This window comes from Cygnus olor, chromosome Z (assembly GCF_009769625.2).
Source record: "Cygnus olor isolate bCygOlo1 chromosome Z, bCygOlo1.pri.v2, whole genome shotgun sequence".
Classification (NCBI taxonomy): Eukaryota; Metazoa; Chordata; class Aves; order Anseriformes; family Anatidae; genus Cygnus; species Cygnus olor.
This window is the reverse complement of record NC_049198.1, coordinates 3,298,459-3,317,059: the sequence shown is the minus strand read 5'-3', so window position 1 is coordinate 3,317,059 and position 18,601 is coordinate 3,298,459. Positions and strand designations below refer to the sequence as shown.

Here is an 18,601-nt window from a genome sequence, read left to right as displayed (position 1 = left end):
ACTGCAAACCAGAACGAGTATCAGAATCCAGAAAAAAGTGAATATATATTGGTATATTCAGCACGCCCGGAGATGCGTTTTGGATGTGAATGAATATAGTGCTAAATTACCACCGTAGAGAGACTATTAGAATGTTTAATGGGTTTTTTTAATTGAAATCATGGAAGTGATTTATTTTTTGTTTAAATTGAGGGACAGAGGACAAACCCACACAGAACATGCAACCGTGAATTCCCACACCTTACGGCGATCGGGCAGACCTATGCCTGTACTCACCTGAGAAGTTATCCTCTTTTGTGGGCAAGATGACTTGATTACTCTCCTTGCTCTTCTGATTCTAGAAAAACAGAAAAGAGCGAAATGCACAAAATCGATACTGAAAACAATTAGGAGCAGATACGCAGTCTTGGGCAGATTACCAAGATGCGAGCACAAAAAGAGCACCCATGGGAACAATGTTTTGGGGGATCCCACCAGGTTCTCTTTCACAGCTGCCTTTTGGGAAGGAATACGTGTCCCCCTGGAAACTTGTGGGCAACCTCCCAGGTGCGTGCGGGATGGGTGAGGGGCTAAGATTGGGCCTGGGTTATTTTATCTCGAGCATTAACCTGGGATTAAGGGGTGCGCCATTTCATGATGACCACGGAGAACTTTGTGGTGCCAGATACCAGCAGCCGTGTACCTCATGGCCCTGCGCTACACTGAGGCAACGATTTAACAAATCTGCTCTTTTTAAGCCTCCAGGGCTGGGCTGGGACCGGCATGCTGGGGATGTTGTGAGGTGCTCGCTGCCTCAAAGCGGCTCTGTGACAGGGAGCAGAATGCAGGGCCACGGTGGGTTGGTTTTGGGGTGGGGATGCAGGGTGGCCTTGCCACAGCACCGGGCCCCACAGCGGTCTGGCACATGGCAGGGGGACCCGTCCAGCCTCCCCCTGTGCCACACAGCCCACTTGGGACGGAGCCTGAAGGGGCCATTTACATCTTTGTAGGAGGGCTGCTCCTCCAGCGATGGGTGGTGTGCGGGGCTGCTGCTGCCACTGCCGGCCTTGGGGTGCCCGGGAAGAGGCTGTGGTGGCACCTGGCCTTCGCCAGGCTTCTCCTCGATGGGCGGCCGGGCAAAGGGGATGGTGGCAGTGGGGCGATCCCGACTGCCCTTCTCCAGTGGGCCCCGGGCTGGCGAGAAGCGGCTGGAGGCCACTAGGGGATCAGCCTCGTCCTCCTCCTCCTCTCCATCCTCCTCCTCCTCCTCCTCGTCCTCCTCCTCCTCGGGGGGCTTGTGCCCCTCGACGTCCACCTCGGGCTCATCCTCCTCATCCTCCTCGTCCTCCTCCTCGCTGCTGTCCTCGCTGGCGAAGCTGCAGCTGGTGCCGCCGGGGGACAGGAGGCGGTGCGGGGGGTGCGGGGGCGGCGGCGGGGGGTGCGGGTGCCGGTCGCAGCCCCCATCCTCGGGGGGCGGCGGGGGCGGCGGGGGTGGCAGCAGGAGCTGCAGCGGCGATGCAGAGCGGTGCGGGCCGCCGCCGTGCAGCTTGGCCAGGCTCTCCGAGTCCTCCTTGCCTCCCACCGGGCGGAAAGCGCTGGAGTGGTGGTAGCCACCGCCGCCACCCCCCGACTTGCGGCCGCCCCCCGCGGCTTCCAGCAGGTGCGGGGGATGCGAGGGGACCCGGCCGCCCCCCGCCGCCCCACCGCCCCCTTCCGAGGCTGCGGGCGAGGCCGGCTCCGCGCCGCCGCCTCCGCCAGGGGGCGACTCGAAGAGCGGGTCCCGCACCGCGGCGGCGGCGGGGGCTTGGGGGGGAGCGGCGGAGGCGGAGGCGGGGGTCGTGGCCAGCCCCGGGGCTCCCGGCTCGCCGCCGGGCTCCGAGAGGTCCAGGAATGCCTGGCGGAGCAGCCCGGCGCCGTCGCCCAGCGAGCAGCCCAAAGCGCCGGGGGGCTGCGGCGGCGGCTGCAGGTAGGTGGGCACCGGCAGGCCAGCGGGCGTGCGGGGCGGCCAGAACATGCAGAAGGGCGGGTAGAAGGCGGCGTCCTTCCTGCCGGGCCAGAAGAGCCCCGAGAGCCCCCCGCCCGACGCCCCCCCGCCGGCCTTGTGCCCCCCGCCGAGGGTCTCGGCCCCGCCGCCCCCGCCGCCCTCCTCCTTCTTGTGGCACAGCCCGAAGGCGGCGGCGGGGAAGCCGTAGGGGTGCGGGAAGAGCCCCCCGCAGGCGGGGAACTTGTGCAGCACGCCGCCGAAGGAGCCCTTGCTGGGCACCGGGATGACCGGGTAGCTCCGCGGGCTCTTGCCGCCGTGCACCGCCGCCGCCACCGCCTCCTGCAGCTCGTCGTCCTCCTCGAAGCGGGGCCGCTTCTGGTGCAGGTCCGGCGGTGCCGCCAGCAGGTGGGGGCTCAGCAGCCCCCCGCCCACCACGGCCGCCGCCGCCTTCACCGAGCCCAGCGGGTGGCAGGGGGCGGCGGCGGCGGCGGCGGCGGGGGGCGCCGGGGGGGCGGGCGGCAGGGCCCGCTTGCGGCTGCCGCCGTTGAACATGGCCTTGACGTCCTCCCAGGCGAAGACCAGCTCGTCCTGGGGGCTCTTGTCGGTGAGCTTGAGGTGGCGGCGCCACGAGTTGAAGTTGGCGGCGTCGGGCTGCGTGTACTTGGCGTCGGGGGTGCGGTGCGAGTGGAAGATGAACTTGTTGGGGGAGAAGTACATGCTGCAGTAGCTGCACTTGATGCACTTGGCGCGGGAGCTGTTGTAGCGGGCCGGGATGAAGCTGCCCCGGCAGCCCCAGGCGCACTCGTGCGACACGTCGAAGGCGAAGTTGTCCGGCAGTTTGGGCGGCCGGTTCTCCCCCAGGAAGGACTTGCAGAGCCGCTCGGCCTCCCGCTTGGTGATCATGCCGCAGCGGCGGGAGGAGATGGGCATGGCCCCGGCCCGCCGCAGGATCTCCAGCTGCACCGGCGTGCACTGCACGCAGGTGATGCCCAGGGCCACCCGCCGGTTGTGGATCTCGTTGTAGCTGAAGTTCTTGAGCAGCGTGTTGGAGATCTGCGCCAGGCACAGCCGCTCCTGCCCGTCGATCACCAGGGACACGATGGGGATGCCGTAGAGGATCACCTGCCCCACCTGGTTGGGCTTCATGGCGGCGTGGCCGGCCCGCGGCTGGCTCATGGGGTCCGGCGGGTACGCGCTGGACGGCGACGGCAGCAGGATGTCCGTGGGGCCGGGCAGCGGGCTCGTCGCCATCTCCTCAGTGCCGGGGGGGCTGCTCTGCTCCAGCTGTGGCCGCCCGGGGAGAAAGGGGGAGAGAGAGAGAGAGACAGAGCCGTCAACCGGGGCTCCCATTGGGCAGGAGCCCGCCCGCCCCGTCGGACGGGTGCTGAGCATCCCTGTGCGGCTCCCCGCTTGGCCGCGTTCCCCGACGGCGGCTCCGGCCCCTAAACCCTAAACCCGCCCTGACAAAGGAGCGAGAGGGGCTCCGCAACAAAGCGGGGTGCTGAAAGCCGGGCCCGCTCGCACACAGCGTTTCTCCGACGGCCACCCCGCTTCTCCCGGCCCGCGCATCCCGTACCGCTCCCCCCCGCCAAGCAGATCCCATAGTCTCCCCATAAGGACGGGCTCCCAGCCCTCGTCCCACAGCCCGCACCCACCTCCCAATCCTAGAAAACGGCGCTGCCCGACAAAACCGCCCGGCAGCATCCTCCGAGGGGGGGGCCCTCCGGGGAAGGGAGATAGAAAAAGTTCATTTCCCTGCCCTCCCGGCTCCCTTTACCTCCGCAGGTGCTCTCTAGCCGTGCCGCCGCCGCCGCCGCCGGGCCCCCCTCCAGCCGCACATCCCCGCAGCCGCGCGGCCACCAGGACCAAGCCTCTGCGCGGAGGCTCCGCGCTTCTCTGCCTCCCCCCCAAAACGTGGGTGCGGTGACGTCAGCGGGGGGGGGGGGGAGGGGGGCGGGCCATGTCGCACTCATCCCCCCCCGGCAGGGGGTCCGGCCCCCAGCCCTCCCTTCATCCTTTCTTCCCTCCCTCCCCGCCCCAGGAGGGGTCGGGGCGCCCCGTCGGGGAGCGCCCCCCCGTCGCTGTCCCCCGGGACCCCGCTCAGCGTCCCCCCGGCCTCACCCGTGCTCCGTCTCCCTTTAAGGTGTGGGGGGGCTTTTCCCTTCCCCCCTCTTTTTTTCCTCCTCCCCATGGTCCTCTTCCAAGGAATTGGATGTGCTCAATGAGTAGAAAAGCCGCGTCTTTCCGCAAATTGTATTTTTGAATACCGTCAGAAATTACAGGGCGGGAGGAGAGAGAGACAGGGAAAAAAGGAAAAAAAAGTTGATTTCAAGCAACAACGGGATGCAGCTGGTGCGACCCGGGCGAGGGTGGCAGTGCTGCGCACCCCTCCCCAAACTGCGGTTCGCCAAAAAAAAAGACAGACCCGGTCCGAGATTCTCACTGAGGAGCTCACAAAGAGCAACACGGCGCAAATGGGATTTTTCTAATTTCATTACGTACCCAACGAGGGGAAAAGAAATAAAAATCCCTGCAAATAGTCTGCAGCAAGGCTGCCACGTCTACCTCCTTTTTTTTTTTTTTTTTTTTTTTTTTTTTTTTTTTTCTCTTAGTTCCCCAAGCAGGTGAAACATGCAGATATTTCATGGTCTTGCCGAATCTCGGCAGGGAGCAGGGGGCGGCCGAAGGTCCCATCCCGGCGGCAGGAGGGAGCGAAGAGGTCAAATCCGCCCACTGCCTTCCTTTCGGGAGAGGAAAACTGCGGAACCGGCTAAAAACCGCCGAGAAAAAAAAAATAAATGAAAGGAAAACTCTATTCTGGCTAAACCGGGGGGAAATATGGACTATCGGGTGTTTTGCAATACCCCTCTGTTTTTTGTTTTTTTTTTTTTTCCTTTTTACAAAAATGAATCCGTCTCCGTCTTTCTCTCCATCCACATGAGCAATGCCAAACGTTTCTGCGCATTTACCCACGAAAAAGTGATGTGTGATTTCCCTTTTTTCTTTCTGTTTTTCGCTCGGCCGTCCCAGAGCCGGGCGAAAATCTCGGCGCCGACCTCTCCCAGGACACCCGCGGGCATCTCCGGCTCTCTCCGTTCTTTGTGCCGGGCAGCGGAACGGCAGAGCCCCCCGATCGCTCGGGTCCGCGCTAACTTGGCAAAATCACACCTCTCCTTATTACTTCTGTCACTTCTTATTAAACTCCGCTCGCCTCCGTTCCGCGACTGTCACACGGAGCCCCCCCTTTCCCTCCCCCCCCCGTTTTCTCGAGCCTCTTCTGCACGGAGCCCGCTGCTTTCATGTGAGCAATAGCTGTAAGCCTCACACTGGTGACATTTTAATCAATGCTTCCTAGCCAGACTGACATGAATTTTACACTTCAAAACTCTCCTCCGCCAGCTAATTGATTCAAATTGTTTTATTGGTTAAACCCGTGTCATACATTGTATGATCTATTACCACGCCACGGAGAAAATCTCCCTTCCTTGTCTTCTCTCCCTCGGTGCCTGGCCGGCACCGGGACGGACGGGGGGGTTATCGGGAGAAGCCGCCGGCCCTTGCCGGAGCTCGGTGCGTGCGTCCCCGCAGCGGCCGCCGGACTGCCCGCTCCCCGGGTGGCAGCGGGGCCCTGCTACGGTGGCTCAGCCACGACGGTTCCCCGGAGAAGCAGGGATGTGCAGCCTCCTCGGGCTCTGAGCGCTGCGATGGAGGAGGGCTGCAAGCGGTTGCAAGCGACGAAAAGGACGCGCGGGTCGCGCAACGCGCCTTCAACGAAGGTCCCCCTTTCAGTCGAGCCTCGCAGACTGAGAGAGTCTGAAAACACAGGCTCTGTCCTGGGGAGTCGTCAGCCAGCGTTTGCCTTTTATTTTATGGTCATTAAACGAAAAGCAAAAGTAAACTTTTTCGTTCACCTGCTCAGCGCTATCGACCTCTTTGCAAAGCACAGCAGAAATTGGAGGGCTTCCTCAATTTCTGCTGTAGGAAGAGATGCACCCCAGCAGGACTTAGTCCCCGTGGACAGAAGAGTGCCAGACAGTGCGTGTGACACTGCCGCTGCCCGCAGCCACATCGAGGGGCCTCAGCTCGGCGGAACTCTCCGAGGTGGGAGCAGACCGATCTGCTTCAGCACCGGGGCGAGCAGATACACCTTTCTCTACTTTTTCTCCACGTAAACCTGTTGGGAATCCTCGTGGAGCAGCGCGACAAGGGCGTGGGGTGAGGGTGTTGGAGAAAGGTCGAGCTGCCCAGGGGGCGGGCGGATCCCGCAGGTGGCCCCGAGGAGGGCGCATCACGCCGGGCTGCCGTAGCCGCCACCGACCCCATGGACACTACCGGGGACGTACGGAGCCCAGCCCGCACCCTACCAGGGGCGGGGCGGCCATCCCGGCTTGGAAGGGGGTGTCCGCACACTGCAGAGCCGGGCTCCCGTCCTGCTGCCGCCCCCAATTAGTCCCGTTTATTTATTTATTTATTTGTTTATTTATTTATTTATTTCTGTTGCCGTTTGCAATGGCTGAGTTGGAGCCGCCTCCTTAGAGGGGAGAGGGGAAAGCGGACGGACTTCTCCCAGGAGCTTGGGAGGGATAAGCACGAGCCCTGGCTCCTTCTCCCTCTTCACTTCCCTATCGCGATCCTACCCTGGAGTGCCTAGAAGCGAGGCGAAAGCAGCAAATCTCGCTGCGTATTGCTTCGTGCAAAATCAAGCAGCAGAGAAAAGCAGACAAGTTTAAACCACCCCATCCCGTCCTTACAGCCTTTATTTACTTCCACGGCGCTTAAATGTTGTAGCAGACAGGCCACGAGGAAAGACAGAACCTCGTTGCGTTTAAAAAAACACAAAGAAAACCACCCCCAACGCGAACCCATTCCCTCCTCCCACCCCTCCACATCCCATTGAAACTTACAGCCATGAAAGTAGCAGGCACACAAGGTATCGTTATAAACCCGTTTTTCCGAACAAAATTTAGGCGGCAAAGGAGGTTTTAAAAATAGTCTGGGGTACATTTCACTGTGCCACTTGGTCTACAGCGAGGCCATTTTCTAAGTATTTTTTTTTTTTTAATCGCGGTTTTTTCGTATTAAGTGGAAAGCAAAGGGGCATTTGGAATAGAGGTGGTCCCATCTGGAAAACCCCGGAGCTCATTTATATCACATCACCTCGGGCTTTTGTCTCTGCTCTTGAATAACCCAGCTAGGCATAACAAAAGGGCAGAGATCTACGCGGAGTTTTTCCAGTGGCAAGAGGACGCCTCGAAAAGATGCGGCTACAGTCATTACAACGGGAAGGGGAAAAGACTCAAGCGATCTTCTCCCGGCACTTTAAAGGCACTAGGAGAGTTTAGGGCTCGGGCATTTCGGGGGAGTTTGATACCCCTCCAGCAGCTGAAAGCCAGAGCGGCGGCTGAAGGGAAGGAAGAGCGAACAGCATCATCTTTTGTCTGAGGAAGCCCTGTTAACTTCACAATTTAATACACTCCGAGTGATGAAAACCGAGTTGGCCATCGCCGAAGGTACGTGCAGACCCCCGCCAGCAAGCACGGGGACCCCTGTCGGGGAAAGGGGCTCCGCCGGCCCCCGGCACCCACCCACCCGAAACAGCACCAAAATCGCGGTTTGCGATCTTGCTTTCCTCGGAGGAGAAGCGACTCGCAGCTCGGGAGAAGACCGCTGCGACGCATCTCATCCCCTTCCTCCCCAGCGCCTAAAAGCGCGAGTGCCTTTATTTTTGTCCTGTCTGGGGACGTGGTGGCAGGGGGGCAACAGCTGCACATTTAGAGGTGGGTGAATTAACCCCCGGGGGAGGGAAAATCCCAAACTAAAAACACCTCAGCTATTGATTTTGCTTTCCGACGCATAAGTTAAAGCGCTGTGAACGTCTTCCATCAGCAACGCGCTTGGTTTAAGTATTTAAACGAGCAACAAACTTCCACGACAGTAAAACCGAGGCCGCTACAGGGCTGGGGACCGACGATCCCAAACTTCCTAGGGAAACTTGACGTTATGGGGCGAAGACTCATCGCGTCAGTAAATAATTCAGTTTTGCCTCTTCCAGAACCCAGTAACCTTGGGTGTCTTAGAAAGCAGCTTGTACAAACAGGCAATTAAGATGAGCGCTGAGACTTTCAGAGGAGATATAATGAACCAGCTTTAATTACTATCTTGAAATTAAAAATGTAATATACAGATTTAAATTTATTTTCACCTAAATTGTGTATAAAATTATATGGCTTTTTTTTTTTCAGGCTAAGAAACGAATTGCCACCAAGCTTGCCACTAAAAAGTCTGAAGTACTTTCCAAACCCCGTTTCCCAACACAGAGTAATAATGATACATTTATCATTACTGATGACCACCCACTGGTTTATTATTGCTTTGTTGCAACTATTACAATCAAGAGATTTCTTTATTTACTGTTAACATTCACTTAAAGCTGAATGTTAATGACTCTTCTGAATTCACCAAAGAGTTCTCTGTTATATTTCAGGAGTAGTTACGGTTTGGGTTTCAGAAACGGCATAAAAGAAGGAGAAATGCTGGGTGACTGTTTGCTTTTTTTTTTTTTTTTTTTTTAAGCCCGCTTCTTAAGAGGCTGTTTGAGAGGATTTGTCGGATTTTCAACAAAGAGTTACAAAAGGCTTGGCATAATGTACGTACTTGACTGTAGCTAATTACGTGAGTATTTTATTACAGGAGATTCATTCATTATTGATAAATGTTTGCAGTAACTTCCTGCTATGTAGAGTTGTATTTTATGAGGAATAAACAACCTGTGGGGATTGGGATTTTTTGGCTTTTACGCTCCTGCTCTCCTTGACAGTTCACATTACCCACTTAGGGGTCTGGCTCGTCACCTTCTGCCTCTCCAACCAAATGCAACTTCTTTCCCCTTCCACCACCGCATCCCCCTCTCCCCCCTCCTTCCTCGCCACGATTCCATCACTATATTAAAAAGTGACTCGTCGTGGAGGATGTTCTGCTACAAGCGCGCTTTCCCTACAACCAGCTTTATATGGGTGGTCTCCAAAGGCTCACATACACCGCGATGAGCCCCTGCTCCAGGGCAGCTGACGGGAAGGAGCTGTGCAACAAGCATGCAGCCGTCGAGCAAGGTCTTGGGGGTAGAGGGCTTCCCCCCGGGCTGCCCCAACCTGCATCTGTTTTTTCCCCCCCACTTTGGCTCCAGCTCTCCGGCCCCCAAAACCCTCAGGGCGCAGTCGGTAAATATACTAATAAAAATGCGTCGTCTTCCCTCCCCACGATGTTAAACCCCGGAGCTACTGGCAGAGGCAGTTGCCGTCTTCTACCACACCTCTTGGGATTTCCGAACCCATCTCCCCCCACACCAAACCTTTCCCGGCGGGGGGGGGGTGGAGGCCGAACCCCCCGAGGGGTCCCCGCTTTGAGGTGCGCCCAGCCCTGCGCCCCCCGGCCGTTCCCTAAATCCGGCCCGAACTTCACGATTTCGAACGGAAATTCCAAAAATAATAAATATTATATATATATATATATATATATATATATAACTATGCGAGAGAGGGGAAGGAGGAGACGCGTAGCCCCGATTCATTGCCCCTTCCCTCTACTGCAGCCCAAATTTTCGGGGGACAAGGCAAGAGGTCCTCCCCGGCCGCCCCTTGCCCCACCACCCGGTGCCAGGCAGTATCCTTCCCCCACCTCGGGGCCGCACGACCCATCGCGACAACAAGCGACGACATCTCTTCGTTCTCAACCCCAGGAGGTGAGTTCCCCACCTCTATCCCTCCCCAGCTCCCCCCTTCAGCCCCATCCCCTGGGGTTTACCTGGCCGCCCGACCTCCATGGGGGCCCCCCCGGGCCGCGCTCCGCGGAACTTTGGCTCCTGCCTCTGTCGCGGTGGCTGTGCCGCGGGTGGCTCGGGTCTCGGACGCCTTCTAGCAGCCAGGCAGCGCCCTGCAAGCGGCACGGGGAAGCCGCCCCCTTCCCCGGCCCCCTCCCCTCGCCGGGGGGCCAACGGCCGCCCCCACTCCGCCGCTGCTGCCACCCCCGGGCAGGTCCGCCCCGACGGCTGCGGAGGATGGAGGGGTGCCCCACGCCTTATGAAGTGGGGCTGGAGGGGGGCAAGAGGCACCCTGGTGTGGGGGCGGGCTCTGCTTCCCCAGATCCCCCCCCCCCCCTTCCCCTAAAAAAAATAAAAGTCCTTGCACCCCTTCTCTGCTTCTCCCACTGAAAGCCGAGCACCTCCGCAACCCGGGGCGCTTTGTGGGACAGCAGGAGGACGTCCCCCCCCCCCGAATACGGCCCTACAGAAAGGTAGGGGGGACAAGGCTGTCCCCAGACCTCCCTTTCCCGCGGAGTCCCTGTCCCCAGCAAGCACTCCCCGCCGATCACTCGACGTGCGGAACAAGGCGGCTGCTTAAAAACACAAAGCCGGAGCCCTAATGAGTTCAATTACAATGTGGTAAACACATTGCCTCTACGCTTTAATTAAGCCGGCTGTCCAATTTTAACTCATTAGTAATTCATTAAGAGAACAGCCTTTAGCTTGCTGCAAGGAGAGGAGCACCGCAGCCTGTGCTGTTAGGCTGCGCGCATACCCCAAGGTATTGGGGGACGGGAGAGTGTCCCCCCCAGAAAAGGGGGGCTCCCGGCCCCCAGAGGGGAGTCACCCGTTGTCCTGCCGCTGTGTCCCCCCCCCCCGTCGAGGATGAAGACCCTGAAGGAGCCGGGCTGGGGAGGAGGAGAGCAGTCCTGGGGGGGTTGTACGCTTCCGTGCCTCCTTGATCCTCTTTTCCGGAGAGAAGGGTGACGAATTTATGGGGTGGGGGGCACAGCCAGAGATGCCCCGGCCCCGGCCCTGCACTGCTCTCCCGGGCCGGGATGGCCCCAAACCCCGCACCGGGAAAGCTTTGCGCACCGCATCGCACTCACGACAGCGGCACTTCGGTGCCCACAAATCCTGTGTCATTATTATTATTTTAAAAAACCTTTCGTCCTTTCTCTTTTTATTCCATTCTCTTTTTATCTTTTATTTATTTATACACACACACACACACATATATATATACATATATATATATTTTTTTTTAAACGGAAAAAGTGTTCGAAACGTATCTGGGCCAAGAAACAGGTCAAATTTACCCGGGCACCAAATTCACATCGGTGCGTGCGCGAAGCCAAGGGTCCGCAGGGCCGGATCCTGCCCCTGCTCCCCGCGGAGCTGAAGCAGTGCAAGTGGCTGGGGGGGCTCCAGGTGCCACGGTCTCCCCCCAAGACCTTCCTCGAGCCTCCCCCGCCATGCCAAAGCCCTCCCTGCCGCGCGCCTTTGCGCTGCGCTTTGGCTCAAAACCGAAACGGTTTTGGGTGGGTGCCGAATTTCCCCGCATTTTGTCCCGGAGCTCCCGAGGAGCTCAGGACCCGCAGAGTGCCGGGTGGTCTCCGCAGACCTGTCCCCATCCCCGGGCTGGGGGCGGAGGTGCCGTGATTTCGGGTTTCCGCGGAGGTTTGAACCAATTTTGCTCCGAAATGCAACGCCTGGGGGTGGCTCTGAGGGGGGTACAGGCTGGACAAGCCCCCCCTTTTCCCAAATCTCCAAACTACTATTTTTATCATTTACATTAGGAGCGTCGTTACCTTTTTATCAGAGCTTCATCACGCTGGGGGTTGCAATTATTTATTTGGACCGATTGAAAGTTTTTTTTTTTTTTATTATTTATTTGGCAGCTATTTGGCATCCTAAATCTGAAGATGCAAAAAGGATTCAGCAGACTGGAGCCCACTCGGTCCGGTCCCCCCTGGCTTGCCGTGGCTTCAGAGCAAAACACCTCTAGGTACTTCAGAGAACACCAAAGAAAATTGCCAAAAACCTTTCAGAAATTTCAAGAAGTTATTTTTTTTTTGGCCACGACTGTGTTTGGCTGCTCTCAGGAAGAATCAGAAGGCCTGATTTTCCATTGCCCTCCCCGCGTTTGGCTAAGCCCTCAGCTCGGCAGGGCTGCAGATGGGCACACGCTACCTCTGCTCTCCCCACACCCAAATTCGGGTGCAGTAAGGGAGGGGCTTCAAACGCCAGACTTGAGCTGAAAACAACCAAATCCCTTCTGAAGAAGCCTTTAGGCAGACCTCTCAAGACGAAACTCTTAATAAGAGTCTCCTTCTTTGAGGAGCAGATTTTGAGCAGTTATCTAAGACTTTTTTTTTTATTATTTTTTTTTTTTCCCAAATAGCAGGCCCGCTCCTGGAGTTTGGATTTTCTTTTGGTTCCAGACTTACAAAAATGGATTGTCTGGAATTAAGAGATTTGGATATTGTTCCTCTTTATGTCAAAAGTTTTAATTTTATTTTATTTATTTTTTTCCCCCAAGAGAATAAAACAAACACAGGATCAGGTCCTAGGGGAAGACAAGACTGTGGGCTCCCTACTCAGGGCTCACAAGCAGTGGCATTTAACCTGTTGCCCTGTTGTTGTTACCTCCTTTGTATTTCCAGATCATATAAATACTGCCCCCAAATCTGAAAGAATATTACATAGCTATTTCCAGAAGCATCCCCCACTCCTTTGTCTTGACTAGCAAAACACTGGCTTCTGGACACACAGGGGAGAGTTTCTCTCCAGAGCCTCCTGTTATAAATCTAAAAATCATCTTGAAGTCAGTGGGCTACAATCCGTTTTATTACCCCAGTGTTAATCTAGAATAGGTACATAAAGACTGTTAGGACAATTAATCTGAATTAATTTCTAAAGTGAATTAAATTAAATTGAATGAAGACCACCTGAATTCTGAATAAAAACAACCTTCACAGGGGTTTCACGGAGTTTAATTAATCCACTTTTAAATTCTCACCTTCAGCTAATTTGGGTTATTTTCCTGAGTGTCCCCATGTAGGCAAAATCTTAAAGGTAAATGCAGCTCATGGGAATTCCTCTGGATTTACCCAGATGTAATTTAGAACAAAACGTATCCTCTAATACTCTTTGACCATGGCACAGAAATGATGCAGAAATAAAGGGGCTACACATCGTGCTGCTGCGTGAAGCCAAACTTTATAAAGGAAGCCTTTTCTCAAAATGTGTCTGATGTTTTACCTTTTCCTCTCAGCCTGTACCTCTGTGTGTATAACTACAGGTACACGTGTATGTCCACCCACAGGTATGTACGCAGGCTGTGGATACATATACCCTACGAGTCTTTTCTTTGCTCTATCTGTTTAATCCACTAAAGGCTGTCCTCTGTGCACCTGAGGCTCCCACTGAAGTGAGGTTGGGAGCCGAAGGAGCAGCGGGATCAGCTGGTCACAAGGCAGGTTAGCACTGCAGGTTCAAAGCTGAAATAGGATGACAAATCCCAAATTCACGGCCAGTCAGGGCCCAGCAATCTAGGACAAATTTATAAAGGAAAGGCTTTCTTTGAAAGAGCAAAGCGCCTTCTTCTGGGTAAGGAAGTGTTACTGGTTTTGTAAAAGTTGTAAGTGCAATTTTCAAGCAGTGTTGTAATATTACTGCTATACTGCTGCTCTCCTTTTAATGACGCCTGGTGAGTTAGGGCAAGGGACTGGAGATAACTCAGGAATGTTTTATTTCTCTCCTTTAAAGCCTTTTCAAACAGTGTAATTTCTATCTCAGCATGTCAAGCGAGTGCACCATGCAATGGGTCATCTTAAACACTTATTTTAAAGACAGTGGGAGTTATTTTTCCTTCTGAAATCAGTAAGATGGGACTCATGGGTTAAAGATCTCTACACAGCTTTTCTTAACCAACACCACAAGTGACTTTTGCGGTTTCTGAAGTCAGATTCCCAGGTTAGCGATGATCAGATCAGTCTGCTCCAAGCATTTGTACTAGAAGTCCCAGGCTCTCATGCCAGGAGCCATGGACCAAGAAAATGGAAAGGCTTTTGGGCAGTGTCTGAGGTTCCAGTGGAGCAATCTGCTGTTTTTTCAACATGGAGTTCTCTGTTTTGGTCTGAAATAGCAGAATCTCTGAAATAACTCCTTAAATAACCATCTTTGTGGGGTAAGGTATAGGGGTATGGACATGCCAGAGGACACCCAGTATCCTGCAATTTTAAGTCTTCAGTTCAATGAATTACTGCGTGACCTCGTAGAGAGCCATTTATAGACCAACATTTTAAAGATAAGCTCTCAAATAAGAGTGCCCTGTGAGTAATCTGTTTTGCTGCCCATCTGTCCAGACTGAGTATTTCTGAAAATCAATCTACTTTGAATTGGTATTTCTCAGCTGAGATACCTAAGTTTGAAAAATATGACCTCTTCATCAAGCCTCAATTTATGCACCTGGAAAGGGTGGGTGTGTGAGTGTGTTTATGGAGCACCATTCATCTACCAGCATCTCAGAGAGATTTTATGAAAGGTAGCTGAGTTAAAAATCTCTCATACCTTTGCTTTCATGCTCTCTTCTTCATAGTTCAGTTGAAAATAAAAGAAAGATCAATTGTAGCTAAAAGCATCGTTGAAAAGCTACAGAAAATGGAAGATTCCCAGGAGCTTAGAAACGATGCAGTAACTCCATGATTTGACTCACTTGTTTCCAAACTCATTGGGGCAGTGGACCACTGCCAGCTTTTCTTCCCTGCCATCCAGATTTTAATTGCATGCACTGTAAAGGTGCTGTGAAAGAGGTGTTGGATATTACTAAGCTGTGGACAGCTTTTGACTCTCTCTCATGGTGGCGTGGTCCCAGGGGTGTGTGAAAGCCAGCTGGGAGCTACTGGACTAATTAATACAGAGCCTAGTCCAATACTCATAGAAATGAATTGAATATTTTATTTCTAATAGCCATTCTGTGGAATATCATAAGTCAGTTTAAAAATGCGTATACCATAATACGAAGGTTTACATCATGAAACCCAGGGAGTGTCATTCCTTCCTTCCTCCCATCCGTCCATCTGTCCGTCCATTCATCCATCCATCCATCCATCCATCCATCCTTAGTGGAGAGATTATCATCAGGCTCAGTATCCACTGCAGGCCAGTAGACCTCAGGATGATTTGGAGACCACTTATCTCCAGCAGGCACCCAAGAGTTTCTGGGGCATGGAGCGTGGCTGTATGCTGAGCTGACTTTGCAGTGTCCCAGCCTCAGCATGGGTTGCCATACATCATTTCAGATGTCCACACTGCCCACGTCTAGCAGTGTGATACTTCCCAGTCACATACACACCTGTGGTGTGCTGAGCACAGACCATTTCATAAAATCAGCTGCTTATTAGTCAAAACCCAAGCCAAAAGCCCCTGTGACACTAGAAGTCAGTCAATAATATCTATCTCGGTCTCTACTGTTAACTCAGCCAAGTGGATCCTATGCACTTACCTCTTGGAACAATCCAATTTCAGGGTTGTGGCGGTAAGATCAATCCACCTTCTGATCTGTTCCCTTCATAAATTTGGAAGCATTTAAGGGAAAACACTCCTACCAATTTCTTTGTCAAATTCAGGCACCTATCATCTACCCATCAGAGAGTCAATCACCGTAATGGACATAGGAGATTTTCAAAGCAGGTTGCAGCACATTTTATGGCACCTACACCCGTTACAAAATTTCTCCAACTCAAATTGAAATTTTCATTAAAAGCGAAACACTTTTGTCTTATGCTATCCTGCCCCTCCACTTCAGGCAGTTCACAAATACCATATTGGTGATGAAATATGTGGTTGGATTATATATGAAATAACTTGACATATGTAATTTTAACAGTACATTATTAACCGTAACCCAAGCACTTATCTGCCCTGCCATTCAGATGACACAGAGTTCATTTAGAGTAGTCTAGCCACTGACTCACATTCAATATCACAAAAGATGCTCTCTGAGAGCACTTGGAATTACTGAATTCATAGGAATGAAGATTTCTTTAAAGTCATAACAGTTCTAGGTCCAGTTATCACTATACCCTTTGGTATTACTGCTGTTACTCCTACAATCCAACTTGCTGCTATTATTTATTTTACTATTGTTATTAACACTCCACAGTCTTTAGATGGACCATCCTGCCACATCCACCCAATGTACCACACTGCTGTAATCACTTTCAAGCAGCCCCAGTTCCTGGTCCCTCAGGAATCACTGTGTGGCTTTGAACTCTTTCACTGTGGGATCTGTGTTTTCACCCCTTCCTATATACTCAAAGTTTACCTTTTTCATAGAGGGCACTCTTGAGGAGCCTAGTGTGAGGCAGAAAGATGGTTGCTCATGATACATCAGATATGCTGCTCCTATCTCTTGTAGTGATTACTGGTAAAAAGAACAAATGTCCTCTTTCTACTGCCCAGGTCTGACATCATCTACTTATTTGGTGTTAATAGTGAGTCCAAGCAATGGGATTTCACATTTTTCAACCTATCTGCAGTAACAACTTCTCTTCAGACCATATGGGAAAAGCCAACAGAGCTGGCTTTTGATAGGTAAATGTGGAAGTGTCAATAGGAAGGTTTTCTCCCTCTCTTCTTGTCCATCAATTCAGATATATCTTCATGGATTTCCCCATATATGTGCTATAGATGCAGAACAACCCTTGTGTCACAGCCCTCTAAACTGCAGTTAGACATGACATCTTTCACAAAACAAAATAGGGAATGTGATGGGGTAGGAATCTTTCACAAAACAAAATAGGGAATGTGATGAGGTAGGAGGTGCAATGATTTTCAACTGGAGCACTTCCAAATTAACTCCTGGTTAAAATTGCCTGGGTGGATGCTCAGTGGGGATGCCTGAGCACCTCACCTACAACCTCTCTCCTCTTGCATCTACCCTTCTTCCCCAAAACTCATGTTCCATATCCTGTAGCCCAGAGATTGCAGCCTTTTCTTAGAACCATCTCTGTCCCTCAGTGTCTCATTGCTACCCTTAAAATAGCCCCTGTTCCTCCATGTCTAAGCCTTCCCCAGCTCCATGGGTGTTTGTTCCTTCTGCCTGGTGTTCCCACCACCTCCCACCTGCGGTTAGGACCACTCACAGAAGCCTTGTCATCACCGTGCTGAATCATATCTATTTCGACCTTGCTGTTTCTTTCATTGCTGTCAACCCAATAATTATCATTTAAATATTTCCAGAACCCAGGACTTCGGTGGCAAGGGGCAATGAGCTTTCACAAGTGTCAGAAACATTTTAATTCCCACCTTCTCTTTCTGTTTTCTTTCTTCACCCCCTGCCTCTTATTCCACTCCTCCACTACAGTTTAGCCTCCCTATATCTGTGATAGCACATCTGCAGGGTCATCCTCCAGTGCTGAATAGTGGAAAGCTCTGGGGCAAACAAAACTTTCTAACTCCGTAAGATAAGTGTTCCACATCACAATAGAGAAATGCAGGGAAGAGTCTTAAAAATACCTTCAGCTGCTCTTGACAGCAGATCCTGACCAGCATCTGTCCCTAACTTGTCCCGATGAGGAAGTTTGTGCCTTAAATAAAGCCTTCTATTTCACAGCAGTGATAAGATACATTGTTGAGCTGATGTTTAGAAATCAAGCAAGCACATAACTAATTTCAAGTTATATATATTCAAGTTAATTTCAAGGAGTACCATTACGGATGAGTTTGGCCCAGAAATTAGTGTTTCCCATCTGCTTTTGTTCCTGATTGTTAATTAATTGGTATGTAATAAACACGGACACCAGCTTTGACAGCTCTGCAGCAGTAGAAACACGAGAGTACGGAATGGATTTCCTGGTGTTATTTTAAAACCTCAGTCCAATTCCCAGGAAAAGTCTGTGGCAGCCACTCCAGAGAAGATGAAGATATGGGTTTTGAAGAAGTACCTTCAAGTCATCTGTAGTCCTGCTGCTTTTTGTATCACAGGACATTTTCCTTTGAGCCTGGCCTTTACTGGTTACAGCAGAGCTGTCTGCTTTCATAGTTCCAGCCCCAAACTGGTTGAAATCCTAGGCCAGGGTTGGGGTATACACCAAACCTGCAAGACATCTCAATTCAAATCCTTTTGTTATTAGCAATCGCGCATGATCTTGTGTAAGCTATGCAAGTAAATTTATCTCTTCTAGTATTAAATGCCCAAGTTCTTCCCACACTACCCCTAAGTGCCATCATTTCATGACTGCATGGCAGTAGGAGGCAGCTCTGGAGTCTAGATATCTGCTGGACTAGAAAGCCTGAATTTCAGGTGGCTGAATTTGGGACATACAAATTCACCAATAGGACAAATTCTCATAGAAACCATTTAGAAATTGGATAAAAATAATTTGGAGGCTCAGTGTCGTAATTTTATTGTACTTCAGTTTGTACTAAGTACACTAACAAGTGGGTAAGTAAATAATCATGAATAAGTGGAAAAGTGCAATAAGAGTTGCTGAGGCACTGGGATACAATGAGGTTGCAGATGGCTGGACAATGGGCTCTGCTCTTATCCCACGAATTCCTGCCCCAGGAATTAAAACCAAAATAATACACAGCATTGTGAGACCCATCCTGCTGCTTCCTTCTCTCGAGTCTGCCAAGTGCCACTTCTCCTGAAGACAGGGCAGATGTTTGTGCCCTCTGGGGAGCCAAGACAGGCAAGTGCTGGTCCCATGGGGACAAACTCAGAGAGGATCACCCGGACATGCAATTGGCCTCTGCTTGCTTGAGGAGGAAGCACTTTCCCAGACCTCATTATCTGAAGAAACATTATAAAGGTGTTACTTTGGCCAAGG

At 52.6% G+C, this 18,601-nt stretch overlaps 1 protein-coding gene across 1 annotated transcript in view; it reads right to left on the bottom strand.

Annotated features, from left to right (window-relative positions):
* The window catches only part of SKOR2 (SKI family transcriptional corepressor 2), a 33,908-nt gene extending 24,063 nt beyond the window's left edge, over nucleotides 1–9,845 (bottom strand). Inside the window, exons 1-5 of the mRNA XM_040540586.1 lie at nucleotides 9,764–9,845; nucleotides 1,846–3,247; nucleotides 1,410–1,728; nucleotides 980–1,361; nucleotides 277–337 (exon numbers count right to left, since the gene is read on the bottom strand). Of these exons, the coding sequence (XP_040396520.1) occupies nucleotides 277–337; nucleotides 980–1,361; nucleotides 1,410–1,728; nucleotides 1,846–3,214 (2,131 nt within the window). The 5' untranslated portion in view covers nucleotides 3,215–3,247; nucleotides 9,764–9,845. The remainder of the gene's footprint in view (nucleotides 1–276; nucleotides 338–979; nucleotides 1,362–1,409; nucleotides 1,729–1,845; nucleotides 3,248–9,763) is intronic.
* Nucleotides 9,846–18,601: the final 8,756 nt, after the last annotated feature.